Raw genomic sequence first — 20,355 nt, forward strand, 5'->3', positions numbered from 1 at the left:
TTTATTCCAGCTTCTAGGCGAGGACGTTTGTGGCCAAGTTTATTCCCTGTTTGTTGCCTAGTTTATGCCATGGTTTGTACCCCAGTTTATGTCCACCCTCCCCTTTGTGATCTTCTTGTTTATTCCCTAGTTTGTGTCAAAGCTTACCTCCCCTTATTTTAGTTTATTGCCAAGTTTATTCTCTTTGCGGGTTGCATAAATTTAAATCAGCTCACATTTTTTTATTAGTAAAATAATGGTCTTTATTTCATAACAACATAAAAATAAAATAAAATACAATAAATACATAAAGTACAATCACAAATCATAATAGAAAATAACAGGTAAAATATTAAAAATCATAATAGTAATTAACAGGTAAAATATTAATCTTTTCCTCAGCAGTTCCTTATTACAGCAGTTGCAAATTATGATTATTACGTACGACATAATTTTTAAATTGAGATAATTAAGCAACAAGTGTTGCATTCCTTGTATTGAACATAAAATCAACTTCGCTACATTATATAATCCATATTTCAAACATCCTTATTAATTTATTTAAATTTAAACCAGTAGAGATATTATTTAATATTATTAAAAATTGCAACATTGAAGTTAGACAAATTTTTAATTATCCAAATATTTAAATCACAAGTTAATAAAAGCATAATTTAATCAAATATATTTCAACCTTAAAATATACTTTTGAAAAATTAAGGCCACGGTTCTCACCATCACTCGGAGGAATGTGACATTTTTTTCTTCGATGGCTCTTTTCCCCAATCTGTAAACAAAAGAAATTTTCCCATTATAAAATTTTACTTAACAAATCATATAACGAGTTAAAATTAAGCTTTAATTGAGCATTAAAAGTTATTGAGATATTAAAGTAAAAATTCAAATTTTATTAACAAAATTGTTGTAAAAATAGCTAGTCAGAAAAGGTTTTTAATAACATTTTTAATTTTTAACACTAAAAATAATATATTATTGATTTAAGTTATTGTATTCAATTTTAATTTCTAAAAGAAAGGTTCACGCAGTTCAGTCAGTTAAATTAACTTTGGAATTAAGCTCACTGCTCACCTCAAAATTTAAAACGATCAGAGCAATCCGGTACTCTCATTAGGCTTCTTGTGAATCAAGTTTATCATCCAATATTCCCGTCCGTCTTTGATGTAATTGAGTTGTTGAAGGACTCTGAACTCGGATCTGTAAAATTAAAAAATAGCATGATTAAAATAAGTTCCTTAATATTTTTATACAAAACAGGTTAATAGGGAAAAAGAAAATTTGAAATGTATTTATCGGGGGGGGGGGGGTCTTAAAAGTGGCAAAATAAGTACCTGATTTGAAATTAATTTGGAGTGGAGGTTGATTTGTAATCCAGGGCCCAGTCCCTGTCTGGGCGTCGAAAGCAGCAGCTTGGCTTGGGTCGTTCACGAAGTAACCGGACGCGGGCTGCAAGTCGAATTCCTCCCGAGCTCGTTATAAAAGTCAATTCACCCGAATTTCCACCGTACTTTGAACGTTTGCCAATCCAGGACGCTTTGGCCTCACTTTCTAACCATTTCTTGACCATTATTCCGGAAAAAACGGCAAAACTTTCCGATCAGTCACAAAACCCGGTATCCACACCAAATCAAAACAACGACGGTTATTTTGTTTGAAAAGTGAGCCGTCGTCGAGCCGCGGCGCGAGAGGCGCGAGCCGAATAGTTGGTGAAGTGTGCGCAGAACCAAATTTATACAACTGCGCATGGTTTGCCTGAGAAATGTTTACGTTTGAAAGAAGTTCAAGGCGCGAAAGATGAGATTTGAATTTTTGACAATGTTCCAATAAAAATAAAACTCGATTAAAAAGATGAACTATAACTAAACATTCTTGTATCAAAATTTTAAACGCGCTCATAAAAAATAATATTAATTTTTTTAAACTAATTTGTATTAAATAAAGAAGCTTTGCGTATTTAAAAATTTAGAATTTAGATTATAGAATATAATTTAAATGTTTCCTCAATGTAGGATTATTTGCTAGAAAGTAAAATTTTTAATTATGTGCGCGTGAAGCAAAATCTGAAGAAAAAAAAATCAGAAATTTAGGACATTAAAATAAGATATAAATTTTTTCCTAAAGACTTCGAAGAAAAAATATTAATACGCCAGCAAAATAATACTTGTCCTATGTCAAATCAAAATATTTTTGCATGAGAATAATTTTAATGTCATTCGTCTTTATTAATTCTGCTTGGAAAATTAAGATTTAGAATTGAAGTTTATTTTATACTAAAAAAATTAAAATAGAGGTAACGAACGGTAATTTTTTAATTTTTTAAATTTAATAGAACTAATATATTCTTGTATGTATTTAGAATATATAATATTACAAAAATTCATTTTATTTTAATTTTTTTAATTATAGCTGCATTTTTATGGCAATATAAAAATTTAATATTCTTTATATTTTTAATATTATTTAATATATTTAAGCTTCAACCTTACTAAAACAAAATATGTGAGCAAAAAAAATTACCTAAGTCTGTAAAAAATAAAAACTTATCAATATCTGCTAAAAAAAATTAACATGCCGCCTTTAAAATAATGTAAACTTATTACAAGAACACAGATATGGATAAATTAAGTTAAATTAATTGAAACTTAATTATAAAACAATAATGATAACTGTTTTATTGACTTTATTTATTCTTCTCATATTATTTTAATCGTTTTAAATTATTAACCAAAAAAAAAATAATATTTAATCTAGTCGGTAATATGGTCTATTAATTTTTATTATTTCATATTCATCCAATTTTTTTTTTAACTTCAAGTTTTTATATAAAATACGACATCTCATAATTTTAACTGCCCTTTTAATCATTTTAATTTAAATAAGAATAAACTTTGACTAAAATATTTGAAGTAAACTGGGACACGAATGGAATTTTTTTTGAGAAGAAGAAACTTGGAAATAAACACTTGGGCATAAACCGGGAAGAAACCCTCCACCGGTTGTGCCTTGGCGTAAACTTGGGAACAAATATTGGAAATAAACAGGCATGTGACTCCGACCGCTCGGATGGACATAAACTGGGAAATAAACAGGGAGAAAACCCCGCACCGCTGGCCTTGGCATAAACTCGGCAACAAACAATGGAAAAAAACAGGCATGTGACTCCCGACCGCTCAGATGGACATAAACAGGAATTAAACTTTGGAATAAACTTGGACACAAACACCAGGTTGAGGACCGGATTTCTGTCAAAGACCGTCAACTGCCAAATTTTTTTGTTTGTTTCCTAGTTTATGCCGTCAAAACCCTGTTTCAGCCAAGTTTATACCAGTTTGTGTACAAGATATTTTTATAGGGGTAGTGCTTTATTTTATTACAATTAAATTTGAAAACTGCGAGCTCTTAAATTAAAATTGAGCTCTTCGTGTATCATGTGTATTTTTTTTTATCAGTAGAAATTTTTAGCATATTTTTTAATTAAGCAATTTGCAACTTGTGTCAAATGCCAAGTAAACTTGAGTAAAAAATTAGCTATCGCAGAAAGTATCCAGAAATGATCAGAATAGTCAGTTCAGGATTTTTAGATGGTCGTCTTAATTTTTTTGGTTCAAAACATTTGGTGCTCTATTTTCATGGCAGTTCAATTTGCCGCTAACATGCTTTGGCATCTATGCCTGTGAGCTGCGGCAAATATTATAACAAAACTTTTTCCTTGCAAGGCTGCAATTATCAGCTTAAGACGGTGCGCCCGATCACGGCGATTACCCAGTCCGATAATAAAAATGTATAAGAGGAGAGGATTTAATATAGATTAAAAGTTTTTTTTATAAAAATCAGAAAAATTATCTAAAAAGTCATGACGTCCCCCTCTTTTGTAAGTTATTTCACAATTCATACCTTGATCCCCAGAAATATAGCTCAAAATAATGTTAGAAAGTGCGCACAGAATCGTCCAAAGACCTAATGCTGGCAAATATCACCACTCGCTTCGCTCGCGCAAAATCTATTTTTTTCTTTTTCGCGGGCTGACGGCCCCTGAATAACGCTTTTGCAAGAACCGAGGGCTACGGGGCCGGTCTTACGGTCTGTCACAAGCGGCGCACGTTGGAAGCGCGCGGCCCTCTTCGCGGCCCTTGCGCTTTTGTCGCAGCCCGAGGCTGCTTCGTGGCTTTTTTATCGGCCCACCTGGCTCGCGCCCCATTATCCAGTCTGGCACTTTATTTTTGACATATTGATGCTGCTCTCAAATGAAAAGGTGCGAGAGGTGCAATGAGTACATATTTTTATTTTATACAGGATATTTTTTTTATCTTCTTGGTTAGTATATTTGACGTCATTTTCAATTAGACTTTAGAGTCAGTGATATTGTGCAAGAGAAGGCAAAACAATTTGTTAGTATTTTGCAAAATTTATTTTCATTATGAGAAAAATACAAATTCTTTTAGAGGAATTAGAGGAAATTGTATTCAGAGATGAAATTTGTTTAATGACATTCAAGTGCCAAAATTTGTCATATAGGTATAATATTATGTATTTATATTGTTCTTTTAACATTCTATTATATACAAACCGGTAAGATATCTGGTTTCAGTACAAAATGCTATTTCCAAAGAACCATTAGAAAAGACCAGGTACAATTATAATAATTATATTATAATTGTTAATAATAATATTATTATTATTAACAAAATCGTTGTAAAGAATCGTGTTTTGGCGCTGTTATGGCTCAAAAAAATTAGTTCGCAGTTTTCGCACGGCCCTGAATGAGCGCCAAAATGCGTCAATCGACGCGCACGCGTGCGCAGTAGCGTCGTCGTCAACCATCTTTTGCATCGTGCTTCGAACAAGAGCTTCCCCAAGAGTGTGCTGCGGAATTCGACGAAATTCGCGACAAATTCGACACCGACAAGAAGATAACATGGCCGAAAAGATGGAGCTGAGTTTGGACGACATAATCAAGCAGACGAAGACTGGCCGAGGCGGCGGACGCCGCGGAGGCCGCGGTGCGGGCAGAGGCGGCGGAGGTGGTCGCCGTGGCGGCGGCGGAGTTCGAGGCGGCGGAATCCAGAAAAACAGAAGACGTGGAGGCGTTGGAAGCGCTGGAGGCCCGGCGTTCAAAAGATCTGCCTATCCTAGAGTGAGAGTCGAGTCCTTACTTTCGAGAGTAAAATGCTGGGTCGTTTGAGAGAAAAAGAAAGAAAGTCGCGGGCCCCTCGTTGGGGACCGGAAGTGATTGATGCACACAACGCCGGCCTTGGTGTTGATTTTGCTGTCTGCCGCGATGCAGCCATGTTTTTATCAAAAAGCAGTGCATTTTGGTGGTGACACGCCAGCATATGTTTAATTGTCATAAAAAAATGGGACTTTTGCCTTTCTCAAGGCTGCGTAATGACCCAATGCCGTGTGCAACTTGCAAAAGGTGCACGCACGCCCTCAGTCTGTCTCTCTCACTCGTTTCATGCTGAATATGCCCATCCATGTTCTTCGTACCGCAGGGAGACGTCGAAAGTCAATGGACCCACGATATGTTCGACACTTACGGAGGCAAAAAGGGCCTGATGCGCCCCGGCGCTGGAGGATTGGCCGTCGGCGGAGGTACCGGAAAACTGCTCGTCTCCAATTTGGACTTCGGCGTGTCCGACTCAGACATTTCAGTAAGTTGCAAGTTTCAATGAGAAACAAAGAAAGTGATCAATAAGCAAAAAGTGGGAACAGCGGTGGAAATTTTGTTTCTTGTATTATACTAATGTTTGCCTTATTTTATTTCTAGGAGCTCTTTGGCGAGTTTGGAAAACTGAGATCGGCTTCAGTCCACTACGACAGATCTGGAAGGTCTCTTGGATCAGCTGACGTAATATTCGAGAGGAAGGCAGACGCAATTAAAGCTATGAAGCAGTACAATGGTGTGCCACTGGATGGTATGTTTTAAATATCAATTTCAGGAATGAAATTTTAAAAGTTCAATTGAAAAAGACCTTCTTTCACAATGAAATATGAAATAGATGTAAATTTTATTTTGTAATTTTTAATAATGAATAATATTTTTCTTCATTTAAAGCTCTAAGAAAAGTATTAAGAATAAAACCTAAAAAAAGTTGTGACTATACCTTTACAACCTAATTTAATTATAATTAAAAATAGGCTAACGCTCATGTCAGAAATAATATACTATAAATAGCCTACCAATAATTATATTTATCCTCTAAAATCATTTTTTTCCTAGGAATGTTGTTATGTTCAGTGGTATTGCTTTTATCCTGCTTTAATCAACATTTTTGAAGCTACGGCCACACGTTATCTATTCTGTGAAACATTTTCAGACAGAAACAAACCTCGTACTTTGACCTTTAACATGTTATCCTAATATTTTTGTTTTCGCTAAGGCCGACCAATGAATATCCAAATGCCAACCTCTGAGATCACTTCCCCAGTCAGAATAACCAAGCGAATTGGAGGACCTGCCGCTGGAGGCGGCGGTGGTGGAAACTTTGGCCGCAGACAAGGAGGAGGCGGTGGTGCACCAAGGCGAGGAGGTGGTGGAGCTAGGGGAGGTAATACATTAAATTGATTATTATGTTATTCAACAAATTGCAGCAGCTTCAATTTTTGTTTTCTCTATTTAAATGTTAGCTAAATGATTGTCAATTCTTAGATTGATTTGTTAATAAAAAAACTAAAACCTTTTATTTCCAAGGTGGTGCTGGCAGAAGGGGAGGACGAGGTGGCGGTGGCGGACGCGGAGGTGGTCGCGGCGAAGGAAAGCAGAAGCCCAAGTCTGCTGAAGAGCTCGACGCAGAGTTGGATGCCTACCTGAATGAGGCCAAGTAATGCAACATAGTTCAGAAGGCCATTACCTCACAACTCATCTTGACTGCCTGTCTGCCTCTGATGGACAAAAGAAATCTTGAAACAGTGACAAGATTGCATTAATTTTAGTTTAAACTAGCGAATAGAAATACACGCAATTTTTGCGTGATGAATCAAGAGGCTTGAGGCACTCTTCCTTTTTTTCTAATTTTAAGTGCGAGTTGGATTGTACGAGTGGAAATTCATTGTGTATCAGCTTTTTCATCTCCATATGTAAACCATTTTAACGCCGTGCTATGTGTTAAAAAGCTGCAGACTATTTCAGAAAATTGTACGAAATAAAAAGTTATATAAAGGCACTAAAGCAACTTAACTTTTAATTCTAAAAAAAATTAAGAAACCCAAACTTTGTTCACACTGACGCTTTATTTTTTTACTCATACAAACAACCAATTTCTCAAATAAATATGCGCGTGATGGTTAATTCGTGAGTTTCAAAAGTTCCGACATAGAATTTGCAATGCTCCTTTCTCATAAGTTCATCAAAACTGCATATTTAGAAAAAAAAATTAATTTCAATTATAATACCTTTTGTATTGGTCAAAGTCGGGTTAGTGAATAAAGTACAATTGGCAATGACCAGCTCAAGCCGAACTATGATGAATACAATCGCACAGATGGGAAATTTAAGCGACTAATCGTAAGATCGTTGATCAAATTGTCCATACATGGTCACATAAATGCTGATTAATGTGCTTGACAAATAAACAGATATCTGTGGAAATAATAAATCTCAATCAATTTAAATTACCCTAATAATGCACGTTCGATTTCCCATTATATTGACATTTCCTGAAAACGGTCTGTTCCATGGCTTAATGGTCGTACATTAAACACTAAATAAACAGTCAATCACATCACTGCTGTTGCATTGTTTTACTGCAGTTGAAAAAAAAATTCACGGGTAATTTGAATCTACTGGTAAGAGGACTACAATCACGATATCCTTTGATAAAATATATATCTCTTCACGCAAACCAAAACACAGGTTTATCAGGGCAAAACCAAAGATCATGAAAAGTATAAAAAAAATTACAGATCGAACTCATATGATAATGAGGTGAAGTTCACTACTTTTGATGAGTCTTTAAACAGCTAAAGGTTGGTGAAGATTGGCAAATAACTTGTTTGCTGGTCATAGTCTTTTCAGAGTTCTTTTCTTGTCTTTGAGGAGCTTCTTCTTGTCAGCGGAGAGCTTTTTGTCTGCAGCATGCTTCTTAGCAAGTGGACCTTCCGAAGACTCTGACGAATCCTTCAGAGGGTTTGAGTTCTGCCAAACAATGCTTTTAGATTCTTTTTAGATAGTGTATATTAAAAAAAGTTACCTGAGCATGAATATCAGTAATCATCCTGGCCCTCTTAAAATAGTCATCATACTGCTCAAGAAGCAACTTTCCGGCTTCCTCGTTGAGGGCAGATTCAGCATTGGGTACAATTAAGAGGCATTTCACGGTCTACAAATTATTAAAATGTTTAGGATTTTCAGTCTAAGAGGCTGCATTGTCCATACCAGCAAAATGTGTTGAATGCCAAGGTCAGGATTCCAGTCTTTCTTCAAGGTGTTGACGCAGATTTCTCCACTTGGTGCCACATTAGGATGGAAAATTTTTGTGAGAAAGAATGCTTTTGGTGGACTGGAGGGGAAATCTTTTCCAAGGGTTAGTTTTACTTTGAAAACGCCACCAGCATAGGGAGTTCCAGCTGAAATTGAACAAGGTCTCAGTAAAAAACCGAAATAAAGAACTTGAGGTGTACCTGGCCCTTCAATATTAGCATGAATGTCTGTAATATCTTCCTCGTTCATGAAAACTTTAATGCCTTCTGGGGGCTCTTTCACCAGACTTGTGATTTCTTTCCAAACCCTCCGTATAGTTTGGGGTGACAGGTTCTCTACGTTGGACACCTGAAAGCAGAACAATGCAATTAGTTAACTGCCCAAAAGGCCCAAATTGGCCGTTATCGAGCGAGGAAGTGCTGAAAACAAAGGCATAAGTCATGCGGAGAAAAAATATTTCCGCAAAATCGCTTCTTACCGAAGACATGGCCGACATTCTAAGGTTGAATGATGAAAAAAAGGTAAAATGACTCAAATAAAATTGTTTGGGTCTGTAGATTTACATAAATTTTGATCCTAGCTGACCAAATTTGGAATTTAAAGTCGTTACTAAGCTGGGTTTGTTATGGCTGCCACTGGATTCATTGACACCCGACCAGACGCCATCAGAGAGGATTCCAGTCTCCTGATTGGCTGTGAGCAAGAGCGTCTTTTTTAAAATCAGCCAATCACAGTTGCCTATCAACCCAAAAGAGCCAATAACCAATCAGGGACAAAAGAGTTCTTTATCATCACTATTCGGAATGAAGAATAATTTAAGAAAAATTTCATTATTATTCCAGGTGTAGTTCAAATTTTTTATGTAAAATTGAATTGTTGTAACTTGCAAATTGGATCAAAATTCAAATACGTAGTTAGTTAATCCAAATTTTTTTCGCGGGAAAAATCACCAATATTTAAATGTTTATAATTAACAGCTACTAAAATTTGATGTTTAAAATGACATTTTATTCTATTATTCATTCAGAAGATTTTTCTATAAACTTATTTACGTAATGATTCCACTACCAAAGAAATGTATCCAGAAATTGTGTTTTATTTCGGTAATTTTTCACTTCTATCTTCAGAATTCTTAGTTCCTATGATATAGCGACACTCCTGACGTGTGGCGATTTATCGAACCACAAATTCTCCTGCTGTGTTGTTGTTTTTACATGTAAAGGGAAGCCATTGTGCAATATTTTTCGAAAAATCCATCGCCTCGGCATTCAGGGCGCAACTCAAATCGGGCCGAGTTCTGCGTTCGGTCACCGAGTCCAGTCTTACATCTGCGGTTTTGCGGCTGTCGCGGCCCTCAGAGGCTCGAAGAGGCGCAGTAGGCGGGAAAATGGAAGAAGATCGAAATTCTTCGGCCACCGTCGTATTACCGGACATTTCCGAAACCGACGACGGCATCGCGACGGCGAACGACGAGGAACTCGAAAGCCGAGGTCAAAGCGTGCGAGTCTCGACCGGTGGGAACGTGGTGACGGTGCCTGTGCAGCTCGGGGTCGGCAACGGGACCACCTTCAACGTCATCACTCAGGACTCAGGGCACGGCCTTCAGCTGCAGAGCGGCGACTTCAAGCCTGTCCTTTGTGTGGACAACAGGTTCGTATTTCCACTCAACTTCGTGGACGTTCGTGTCTTGGACCTTTGGCGGTTTCGCGTTCACTCGTGTCCAAGAAAAACACCTCTGCTGAAAGGAAAAATTGAAACATTTCATACTTTGTATTGAAAAAAAATATGTGTATAAATGAAATGCATCCATGAAACTTTGCATACATAGAAGTTTTCTTTTTTTTTTATTAAATTGTGATTTTTTTTCACTTTTACGATTGAGCACGTCAAAGAAACGTTTCTTAATGTGTGTTAAAAAAATTACACATGCATGTACTATACCATTTATATACTTGAACTATTTGACAATAAAAAGACGAATTTAATTTAAATTTATAATTATATACAAATTTTAATTGAAGCATTTGAAAAAAGTCTTGATATTTGATTGGGAAAATCTAAAAATATTCGATAATAAAAAAGCTTTTTTTGCGTTCCATTGAGCATTTTCACAAAAAGATAAATAAATCTTAAAAATTTTAAATTGATAACTAAATTTTTATTGTTATAATTGAAGTATATTTTTTATAATAATTCTGAATTTTCTTGCAGTTTTCTGTGCGACAGGCCAGACAAAGACACAGCCGAGACTATTCGTAACTGGGTGCGAAGTGCACAAGGCATCCATTGTCTGCAGAATGGTGAGCTCAAAGGGACGCACACCATCGTCATCCAGAGCGACGGCGAGGTGGCCGCCTCGTCCAACGTGCCGCAAACACCGCCAACGCCGCGCGAGGCGTGCAACAATTCTTGGAACGAGTCGGTCCACCAGCCTGTGTTGCCCGTCCGGTGCAAGAACACGAGTGCCGAGCTGCACAAGGAGCGCTTCGGCTCAGGCGGACGAGGCAAATGCATCAAGGTGGGCAACAACTGGTACACGCCTAGCGAGTTCGAGGCCCTTTGCGGTCGGGCGTCGAGCAAGGATTGGAAAAGAAGCATAAGGTTTGTTTATAGAAAAAGTCATTGAATTAAATTGAACAAATTGAATTAAATTTTAACTTCGATAAATATTTTTATAAAATGGAATAAACAATATTTTCAATTTTTGTCAAATATTTAACAATTTGAACAAATAATCAATAGAAATAATTTTTCTTTAGATTTGGAGGTCGAAGTTTACAAACGTTAATCGACGAGAACATTTTGACGCCGCATGCCACAAGCTGCACTTGTTCGGCCTGCTGTGACGACGACTCAGCCGCTGGCCCCATCAGGTTGTTCACCCCGTACAAGAGGCGGAAGAGGAAGTACACTGGCGACGGCCCTTTGACGAAAAGAGGCAAAGACATCAGTGGTGGAGAGGACAGCAACGGCGGCTCTTGTAATGACGACGAAAGCAACGCTGATAATGCGGTTGACTCCATCATGCATGTCGGAGACCCTGATGACTCTGACTTCTTGGTTGGTACTGCAGATCAAAAAATGAGCAAGCTAGAGGAGTATGGGTGCAGAATTTTAAAACTAGCACAAGGATTCAAGGTACATTTAAATCATTCAAAATATTCTGATTAATATTTGAATTCATTTAACATGAATGGTTGATTGCAGTCGCAGTTGGAAAAGGTCAAGGAAACGTACAAACAGGAGGTGGAGGAATTGCGAGAGCGGTTTGCCCGAGAGAAGGAACAGGCGATTATGAATGCCAAACTTGAAACCCAAGTTGTTTGTTCAAGAGCAGTTTTTGATACACGTTCCAACGAACCGATTCCTGTCCACGTGGTTGACTCGCTTGAGCCTGCGTGTCTCCAGCCAAGCACCGAGTCGGACGAGAACAAAAAGTGCGCCAACTGCAATCGAGAGGCTTTTGCCGAGTGCTCCTTGTGTCGTCGGACGCCCTATTGCTCGACCTTCTGCCAACGCAAAGACTGGGCCGCTCACCAGGGAGAGTGCATCCGCACTGGTGATGGCAACGGCATCACTCAGACCGGTTCGATCATGCTGATTGTGGAAGGTCCAGATGGCCAAGTCATTTCGACATCTGGACCCCAGTAGGACTTTCAACAAATTAAAATTGTATCCAAAGAGGACTGAGTTAGGGTGCGGAAGTGTAGTGTTTTAAGTTATTGAATAATTATTATTTAGAGTTTTTATTCTAGTTCCTATCCATTAAGCGCAGGATGAATTGTTCATTTTTATTTATTTTTTGTGATTCAAAACATCATCAACATGAAATTTGCTGAGAGCTAATTGACGGAAAAACTCATTAAATTGCTTAATTTTTAATCTTTGACATTTTTTGAAATTCGGAAGGTTATACTGCAAACAGGTTACAAAAAATTTTCAATTACATTCCTAATTCTTTAAAACTTTGTAATTTTTTACACTTCTTTTGAGTGGATTTCTTTTATAGAGATGAGAACTGTATGAAGTCATCTAGAGGAGCCAAATTATGATTTTTGTGTGCTGATTATTGAAGCTTTGATTTGACAATGATATTGTAATGAATGTCGTAATACATCTTAGCAAAACCCGATTTAATTCAATTTGATTCTAAAATAACCATACATTTAGTATTGTAGGAATAAATCCCAATAAACCAAATGTTGGCAGAAATATGGTGACCAACTCTTTCCAGAAATTTACTCCATTTATTTATATTCACTAAAACCTACTAAAAATATTTGCAGTCATAACATGTCTGACGAGGCAGTTTTTAAATAATTACTGGGCACTGCCTGGAGCGTGAGAAATTTTTTATCCTCAGCGGTCGTAAAACACGCATTAAAATATATGTATGTATTTATACGCAGAGTGCATTACGTGAAACATATTTCGTGAGCGAGAGAGAGGCAGTGCAAAAGTTGTGTGTCGCTGACAGAGATCGCTTTCTAGCAAATAACGACTGCCAGAGCCCCAAGACAAATACGGCAAGACAGGTTCGCCTATGTGACTCCCACGTGGGACCGCAGACCCTGTTTCTTTTGCTTTATATATGCGCGCGGCAGTAACTTACTCCGTACGTATTGTGTGCTGCGACGCTGACCTACAAGCAGAAAGTCTCCGTCAGTGCCAATTACAATTTTGAATGGAGAACAACGACGGGCGATGATTTCTGCTCTTGATCAAATTCAAAAAGGGCCTAAAAGGTATAGATAGATTAAAATATTAACGAATTTCATTAAAAAAAAGATCTACAAATTTGAAGAAAAAAAAAACGAATTTAATTGAAGTGGAATAATATATTATTATTTTTTCTAATCAAGAAGAATAATTTGATGTCCTCAAAGTTCCTGAGGCAGACCAGCCTGGTGCTGAGCCTGTTGCTGGTCTGCTGCACCGCCACACTTTTGCTCTGCTTGTTAATGGAGCAGATGGAAGTGCCGCGACCAAAGTACCGCAGACCTCCAGTTTTACTTCAGCAGGACCAGCACCTCCTAAATTTCACCACCTTTCATTATCTCGCTAGTCCGTACGCGTGCCACCCTGACGAGGAAGTGAAAGCCCTCATCGTAATAACTTCGCATGCCGGAGACTTGAAGGGACGAACGGCTCACAGAAATGGGATGCCACTGAAGGTGTTCTTTGTCAAAATTCTTTATATGCTCTAGATAAAGAAATAAGATTTATATTTAAAGGTTCTAGCCAAAATGGGGGTGCGGAGGATTTTTTCTCTGGCGCTTCCGAGGAAGGACCAAAAGGGCTATAATTTCATTGAACAAAAAGAAGTGGAAAAAGAGGCCATGCAGTATGATGACATTATACAGGTAAATTTGATCTGTTTAATTTTGCACTAAAAAAAAATATATCAACGAAATAGGGGAATTTTTTGGAGGACTACCACAACCTGACCTACAAACACGCCATGAGTTTGCAATGGGCCGTCCAGTTTTGCCCTCAAGCTAAATTTCTGATCAAGCAGGACGACGACATAGCCGTCGACCTGCCGCGTTTGCTGGCCCTGGCGCCTTCACTGGTTCACCAAAATATGATTGGATACGTCCTGGACGGAATGACACCAGAGAGACACAAAACCAAGTGGCGCGTTTCAAAAACTGACTGGCCCAGCGGTCACTATCCTAGGTTTCTCTCTGGGTATTGATTCAACTTCTATTTTTAAATATACAGAAAAATTAAATTCAATTATTTTAGCTGGCTGTACGTAACAACCCCTGCTGTGGCCAGCAAAGTGCTTCAGGTTTTGGGTGCAGACTTTTTCTGGATAGACGACATGTTCATTACAGGGGTGGGCAGTGAGAGGGCCAAAGTGCCTCTGATGGACTTGAGCCCGCACTTTGCCATCAACTCGGAAAGTGTGCATTGCTGCTTACAGGGCAGAGGCTGTGATTTCGTGGTGGCACCGACTGGGGCGGACTGGCACTTGTTGGAAGAGTATCTCAGACTAACAAGGACAACTGCAGCAAACAGAAGGGGCCGCGGAAACTGTGTCGTCACAGAAGATCCAAACGAGAAACCGTGGGGACCAGGAAGGGGCCAAATTAAAGCAGTGGGATTGTAAGAAATAACCTTCATTGAAGTTTTTATCTAGTCGATGATTTTGATACAGAAATAAATTTATATTCATACAAATTTGAACTTAATTACAGATATTAATTGGAATGCATGAACATTCTCTTGATATAAAATAATTTGAGAAAGTACTGGTGTGATAAAATATGAAAATAATTATTGATCACAGCATCTGCCTTGTCACTGTAAAGCTCAGAATCATTTTCTCTGTTTAGTCATATTACGCTGATATCTTTCCCTGCTTTTTCCTTAAAACTACAGTACCTTCTTTGTCCTGGATTCAATTTTTGTAAGGGCCGTGAAGATCTTTGATGAGCCACAAGCTATCCAAAACAGCCCCCTTCTAAAAGAACCACAATGAAGTTTTTATTGAACTTGTGAACACAGACTATATTGCTTCAACTTGCCTTATCGTCGGATACTTGTTCAAAATAGAGATGAGTCTTGTTTTGGACAGTCATTCTTGCATAACCGTAGTCGTTGCTCCTGAAAGCGCTCCAGTCTGGTTTGTCACCAGTGAAATGTTCCCTACCCTCTTGGCAGCCCTTCAAAGTAATACAAAAATTTAAATAAACATTTTTTTCTTAAATTTAATAGACTTACGGCTGATCCTGTGATGATATGAACAGGAGCTTTGTAGTTGGTGTAGGGTGCCTCGTAACTCCCGTTGTAGACCTTGTAGTCGTAAATTGGGAAAAGCCTCTCATAAGAATGTTCGTGAGCCCAAATTTCCAAATCGACGCCATGCTCATAGAACAGATCTTCCAAAGAAAACCAGTGCAAGAAAGGCAGGCCTGAACGGACCAGGGTCTCGTGCTTGGTGCAGTCGTCCCTGTTCAGATTGGTGCAGTACATCGGACGGTGGCCAAAGGTGATGATCCAAGGGCGCTCTTTGCGGTTCTTGTTTGCCTTGATAAGGTCCTGTTCAAGCCACTCGTACTGCTTCACCACCTGCTTAAAGCCGTACTCCAGGAAGTAGTAGAATTCGGTCGAGATGCCGATGATGTGAGCTGGGCCGATGTCAAAACTGTAAACCATGCTGTCCAGAGAGGATGGCATTGAAAAGCGAGCACGGTAGTTGCTGAAGTTGCTGTAAAATTAAAATCAGTTTTCAATACTTTGTCCATAGTGTAAAACCGGTAAAATTTTTCCGACAAACTAAAAGTTATTTCAATTGAAATACTTAAAAAAAAGACACACACGCACAAAATGTGCATCAATACGTTTATTCTTAAACTTACTAAGCTTCCTCATGATTTCCAGGGCAAGTCATGTAAGGCACATAGGCAGCAATCGATTGGATTTGTCTCATGAATTCGTCTCCAACTTTGGCGTTATCCTGCAAAATTGATTTTATCCTTTCATGAGCTCAATTCTTTAATTTTTAAATTTACGGTGTTCATGTCATAAGCAAAATCTCCAACATGAAGAATTGCATCGAAATGGCCTCTCTGCGTTTCCTGCTGAATTCGAGGCAGTGACTGAGCGTTTACATTTCCCATATCACCGAAAACTGCAAATCTTGGTGACCAGTTGGTTCCCTCTTTCATTGTTGTGAATGTGAAGATTTCAGACCAGCCCTTGCTGCTTCCACAATGGTACACTGGTTGGAGATTAAAAAGACGTTTAAATTAATTTTGATATTTAACTAACAAATAATTCCATCTTACTGTAGGTTGTTCCAGGGGTGAGGTCCTTCAGTTTGACAGTGTGAATGAACTGCGTTCGAGACTTTTTGCCCCCGTCTATGAACACCTCTGCCCTCCCATGAGTATTCAAAATGAGACCCCCTATACCGTACTCAACAATAGAGTGTTCGGTGGGGTCAACTGTGCTCCAGGTTACTATCATTTCAGATGGTGAATCTGGAAATTGTAAAAGTTTGAAAAAAAACTCTAATTAAAAATTTGTAATGGATTATGTAATCCATATTATAATTATTATGTAACAGATATTGGATATTTTTTCATTTTAGTTTCTCATAAATAAAAATAAATGTAAAAAGCAATTGATGGAAAAATTTAACACGCCGGGTAAAATTTTAAATTCTGTTAGGAGTTGTTAATCTTGTATTGTGGTTTCAATAAAAATGATTGAAAAATAAACAGAAAAATATTCATATATGTAATAATAATTATAAAAAATAAATCACCTCCATAAGAAATGTGGATTTGCTCAGGCTGGAAGAAGACCAGCCCTTGGGTGAGGTTGCAGAAGGCTAGGATTAAAATTATTCCATAATTGGAAGTATGGGAACCCATCCTCGTCCTGTCGATGAACTTCCCTCTGCAGTCCAAAAGTTTTTCCAAGACTGGCAACAAAATAAGGCGAGCAGCGATGTCACGGGACTGCTTTGCGTCTGTTTATTTGTATGAATCACAAATCCATATCGAAATCACGCTGTCACGAGGTCAACGGTCAAGCTGAAAAGCAAACAAGAAGCAATTTTGATGAATTCATAAGATTCAACGCGCAGTGTCATGAAAAATTGAACAAAAATATATTGATGACGTTTTAATTATGTAGTACTTTACTAAGAAATTATTTACCTTCAGGATAAATTTCACTTTTATTCACTGCGTTCATTCCAGGATTCGAAAAAGTGTGTTTTAATTGTTTAATTCTGCCTGCGTAAGTGCGTATAAAAAATCACATAATAAACAATGTCCAGCTTTGGTCCAGCTGTGATAAGCGCATGTCAGTGCGCTATTGCGCATGCCCAATTTCCGTATCCACAATACGAGGGCAGCCGATTGGTGGCCGAAACTGTCCGATTCACCGTCATCTTTCGATCATTGACAGTCTCTAGACGAGATAATTTTTCGCTCAATTTTCCGTCGTTTCCGTGCCGAATTTACGCTCTCAGTGACTAAAAATGGCTCTCAGCGATGCAGATGTTCAGAAGCAGGTGAGACATCAAAGTTTTGCTTGATAGCTTTTGCGCTTTACCACTTTTTGGTGAAGATTTTTTAGAAAAAAATTGTTCCATATTGCTGGTTGTCTCGCTTGACATTCCGATGCGGTCACGAGTTCTTTTATTTCAAAACTCAAAACCGGCTCAATCGGATATTTGAGTTATTAAAAAATAAAATGATTAAAACAAAAAAATTATCTTTCAGATCAAACACATGATGGCCTTCATCGAGCAGGAGGCCAATGAGAAGGCGGAGGAAATCGATGCAAAGGCCGAGGAAGAATTCAACATTGAAAAGGGTCGTCTGGTCCAGCAGAGTCGCCTCAAAGTTATGGAGTATTATGAGAGGAAGGAGAAGCAGGTTGAGCTCCAGAAGAAAATGTACTAAAATACTTTTTTTTAATTGAAATTTTGAATAAATTTTTTTCTTGCAGCCAATCTTCAAACATGCTCAACCAGGCCCGTCTGAAGGCTCTGAAGGTACGAGAGGATCATGTGGAGAGTGTCTTGGAAGACGCACGGCAACAACTTGGCAACATAAATCAGGATCAGGGCAAATATAGCCAAATTCTGTATTCTCTCATCCAGCAGGGTCTGTTGCAGGTAATTAAATTGCAGGACTTTTAATTTTTATATTTTTAATAGTTATAAAAAATAGTTTTCAATAACTTGTTTAAACTTTATTTTAAAATTAAAAATTTATTTACTTTAGAAGCTGTGAAAAATTAATTTCAAAACTTCCTTTTCTTAGCTTTTGGAAGCACAAGTTGTCGTTCGTTGCCGTGCAGCTGATAAGGGACTAGTCGAACGTCTCATTGGTGGAGCCCAAGCCGAGTATAAGCAGAAAACTGGCAAGGAGGTTGTTGTCAAAGTGGACCCCGACAATTCCTTGCCTGCCAACAGGTATGTTTTTCGCGTTTGCGAAATTAAAAATTTGAATTAAAAATATCTGTCTTTTCGACAGCTGTGGAGGAGTCATCCTTCTTGCTCAGCGTGGCCGCATCAAGATCGTCAACACCCTGGAGGCCCGTCTTGAGCTGATTGCCAATCAGTTCGTTCCTGAGATCAGGGTGGCTCTCTTCGGGCGCAACCCCAACAGGAAGTTCACCGACTAAGTCAACGATTTTGCCCATGTTTCATGTGAAAAAAAAATTCTGTTGAAGCTAGTGTACAATAATGCATTCCACATATATAGTATCTTTTTTTGTTAAAATAATAGATATACCATAATTATGTACATACATGTACCATTCTGATGTAAAATTCTGAAAGCTCATATTATACGCTCTCATGCGAAAATGTTGCAGAGAAGTCCTCCTTAGTATTACGAGAACCACTTCACAAAGGTTCTTTTCAATTATTTTGGTTAAAGTTTTTATTGTTTGTTCAAAGTTTAAACTGAATTGGCTGATCCAATATTGTAATGAGTCCAATTAAAAAAAATAATGTTACAAATACTATCTGGAATAAAAGTTGCTGAATTGTTGTCCAAATTGAAATTTTGTGTCATTGTTCATTCTTTATAAAAAATTTGATGAAAATCTCGGAAAATCTTAAAAAATATAAATTGGCTACAAAATATTATCTTTTTTTAATTATTTTTATTGAAGTTTTTGGATTCTATTTATTATTAAAAATTGTATTTTCTTGACTGTTTCTTATAGAATAAATAAAATTTAAAATTGGAACCTCTAATACTCTCAAAAGAGGATTATAAAAATATATTTGAGAAAACGCCCCCCTCTACCTTCTTTACGAACGATTCTCACGAACGCGACAACTTTTGCTGGATTTGGCTGCCCGGCAAAAAGTCAATGTAAAATGGTGTGTTGGTGGGGGAAGGCAGTGCGCGGTGAGAGGGGTAACAATGCAACTCTGTTCGCTGGATTTGGCTGCCCGCGCGGCTCGGCCACATTAAATATCCAAACTGCAGATTTCTGAGTTTTATTTTCAGTTTCTATTTGCTGCTTCAATTTAAAAACTAAATTATTTAACAACAAATTATAATTTAAAAATGCTTACAGCTACTTTTAAATTTTTCATGGGTTTATTTAAAAATGCGACTGCGAATGCTGGATTTGACTGCCCGCGCGCGGCTCGACTATACATAAAATACAGAGTGCAGAGTGCTGAATTTTTGTTTTCAGTTTCTTTTTGATGCTTCAATTTAAAAATTAAATTATTTAACAACAAATTATAATTTAAAAATGCCTAGAGCTACTTTTTGAATTTATTGACTGGTTTATTTAAAAATGCGACTGCGAATGCTGCATGGATTCGGCTGCCCGCGCGCGGCTTGGCCTATTAAAAAATACAAACTGCAATTTGTTGAGTTTTGTTTTCAGATTCTTTGTGATGCTAGAATTTACAAAATTAAAATAGTAACTAATACTTCATTAGGGATTATGACAACTGATTTTTTTTTAAATAAACGTGTTAAATTTGATATGCGACTCCGTTCGCTGGTTTTGGCTGCACGCGCGGCTCAGCCACATTAAATGCGAAGTGTTGATTGCTGAATGTTGTTATCAGTTTCTTTTTGTTGCTTGAATAAAAAAAATTAAAGTAACTAATAATTCTTTATTAGCGATGCTTAAAACACTAATAATTTTATTTAAATGAATGCGCTAAATTTAATAATGCGGCTACGTTTGCTGGATTAGGCTATTTGGTTGCACCATCAATTAAAACAATTGTGTGAATTAAAAAAATTATTTTATTTTTTAACTAAATACCTTCATTTATTAAAATAAACAACAAGGAACTTCAATTGAAAGCAAATTTTTAGTCCAATAAGATTTTATTTTTAATAATACAATATGTTGTTGAAATGAAGAGATATGGCTTTTCCTCAATACGAAAATTGTTCGTCAACCAAATAGCCTAATCCAGCAAACGT

The 20,355-nt window shown here is 37.4% G+C and overlaps 6 protein-coding genes and 1 long non-coding RNA gene across 9 annotated transcripts; 4 read left to right on the plus strand and 3 right to left on the minus strand.

Moving 5' to 3' along the window:
• Positions 1-233: 233 nt before the first annotated feature.
• LOC132200746 (uncharacterized) lies at positions 234-1,635 on the minus strand. Its single transcript, XR_009442191.1, has 3 exons — positions 1,329-1,635; positions 1,069-1,194; positions 234-766 (listed from the first exon to the last, which is right to left on the minus strand). It is a non-coding gene; the product is annotated as an uncharacterized LOC132200746 (long non-coding RNA).
• A 3,167-nt stretch (positions 1,636-4,802) lies between these two features.
• On the plus strand, positions 4,803-7,165 carry LOC132201516 (THO complex subunit 4). Its single transcript, XM_059627725.1, has 5 exons — positions 4,803-5,131; positions 5,490-5,648; positions 5,765-5,912; positions 6,378-6,545; positions 6,689-7,165. The coding sequence occupies exons 1-5, from the start codon at positions 4,913-4,915 to the stop codon at positions 6,820-6,822; spliced, it is 828 nt and encodes a 275-aa protein (XP_059483708.1). The 5' UTR covers positions 4,803-4,912; the 3' UTR covers positions 6,823-7,165.
• A 43-nt stretch (positions 7,166-7,208) lies between these two features.
• Positions 7,209-9,083, minus strand: LOC132201519 (ubiquitin-conjugating enzyme E2 S). Its single transcript, XM_059627728.1, has 5 exons — positions 8,895-9,083; positions 8,617-8,764; positions 8,372-8,562; positions 8,187-8,315; positions 7,209-8,131 (listed from the first exon to the last, which is right to left on the minus strand). Exons 1-5 carry the CDS (start codon positions 8,910-8,912, stop codon positions 7,997-7,999), a joined length of 621 nt encoding a protein of 206 aa, XP_059483711.1. The 5' UTR covers positions 8,913-9,083; the 3' UTR covers positions 7,209-7,996.
• Positions 9,084-9,594: 511 nt separating this feature from the next.
• Positions 9,595-12,657, plus strand: LOC132201511 (deformed epidermal autoregulatory factor 1). Its single transcript, XM_059627718.1, has 4 exons — positions 9,595-10,066; positions 10,628-11,017; positions 11,176-11,554; positions 11,624-12,657. Exons 1-4 carry the CDS (start codon positions 9,804-9,806, stop codon positions 12,065-12,067), a joined length of 1,476 nt encoding a protein of 491 aa, XP_059483701.1. The 5' UTR covers positions 9,595-9,803; the 3' UTR covers positions 12,068-12,657.
• A 211-nt stretch (positions 12,658-12,868) lies between these two features.
• LOC132201515 (beta-1,3-galactosyltransferase 5) lies at positions 12,869-15,081 on the plus strand. Of its 3 annotated transcripts, none has more exons than XM_059627721.1 (5): positions 12,869-13,161; positions 13,279-13,590; positions 13,651-13,779; positions 13,833-14,107; positions 14,165-15,081. In XM_059627721.1, exons 2-5 carry the CDS (start codon positions 13,291-13,293, stop codon positions 14,529-14,531), a joined length of 1,071 nt encoding a protein of 356 aa, XP_059483704.1. In that variant the 5' UTR covers positions 12,869-13,161; positions 13,279-13,290; the 3' UTR covers positions 14,532-15,081. The 3 variants fall into 3 exon arrangements, with proteins under 3 accessions (XP_059483704.1, XP_059483706.1, XP_059483707.1); XM_059627723.1 differs by having other exon boundaries at positions 13,282-13,590; XM_059627724.1 differs by having other exon boundaries at positions 13,303-13,590.
• Positions 14,526-17,248, minus strand: LOC132201513 (acid phosphatase type 7). Its single transcript, XM_059627719.1, has 8 exons — positions 17,092-17,248; positions 16,695-16,965; positions 16,213-16,407; positions 15,937-16,145; positions 15,784-15,881; positions 15,146-15,632; positions 14,950-15,087; positions 14,526-14,885 (listed from the first exon to the last, which is right to left on the minus strand). The coding sequence occupies exons 2-8, from the start codon at positions 16,801-16,803 to the stop codon at positions 14,823-14,825; spliced, it is 1,299 nt and encodes a 432-aa protein (XP_059483702.1). The 5' UTR covers positions 16,804-16,965; positions 17,092-17,248; the 3' UTR covers positions 14,526-14,822.
• A 43-nt stretch (positions 17,249-17,291) lies between these two features.
• On the plus strand, positions 17,292-18,955 carry LOC132201518 (V-type proton ATPase subunit E). Its single transcript, XM_059627727.1, has 5 exons — positions 17,292-17,450; positions 17,662-17,837; positions 17,891-18,059; positions 18,208-18,359; positions 18,421-18,955. Exons 1-5 carry the CDS (start codon positions 17,418-17,420, stop codon positions 18,569-18,571), a joined length of 681 nt encoding a protein of 226 aa, XP_059483710.1. The 5' UTR covers positions 17,292-17,417; the 3' UTR covers positions 18,572-18,955.
• The last annotated feature ends 1,400 nt before the right edge of the window (positions 18,956-20,355 follow it).

The sequence above is a fragment of the Neocloeon triangulifer genome, unplaced genomic scaffold, assembly GCF_031216515.1.
Source record: "Neocloeon triangulifer isolate White Clay Creek 2 clone unplaced genomic scaffold, ASM3121651v1 ptg000014l, whole genome shotgun sequence".
NCBI classification, from domain to species: Eukaryota; Metazoa; Arthropoda; class Insecta; order Ephemeroptera; family Baetidae; genus Neocloeon; species Neocloeon triangulifer.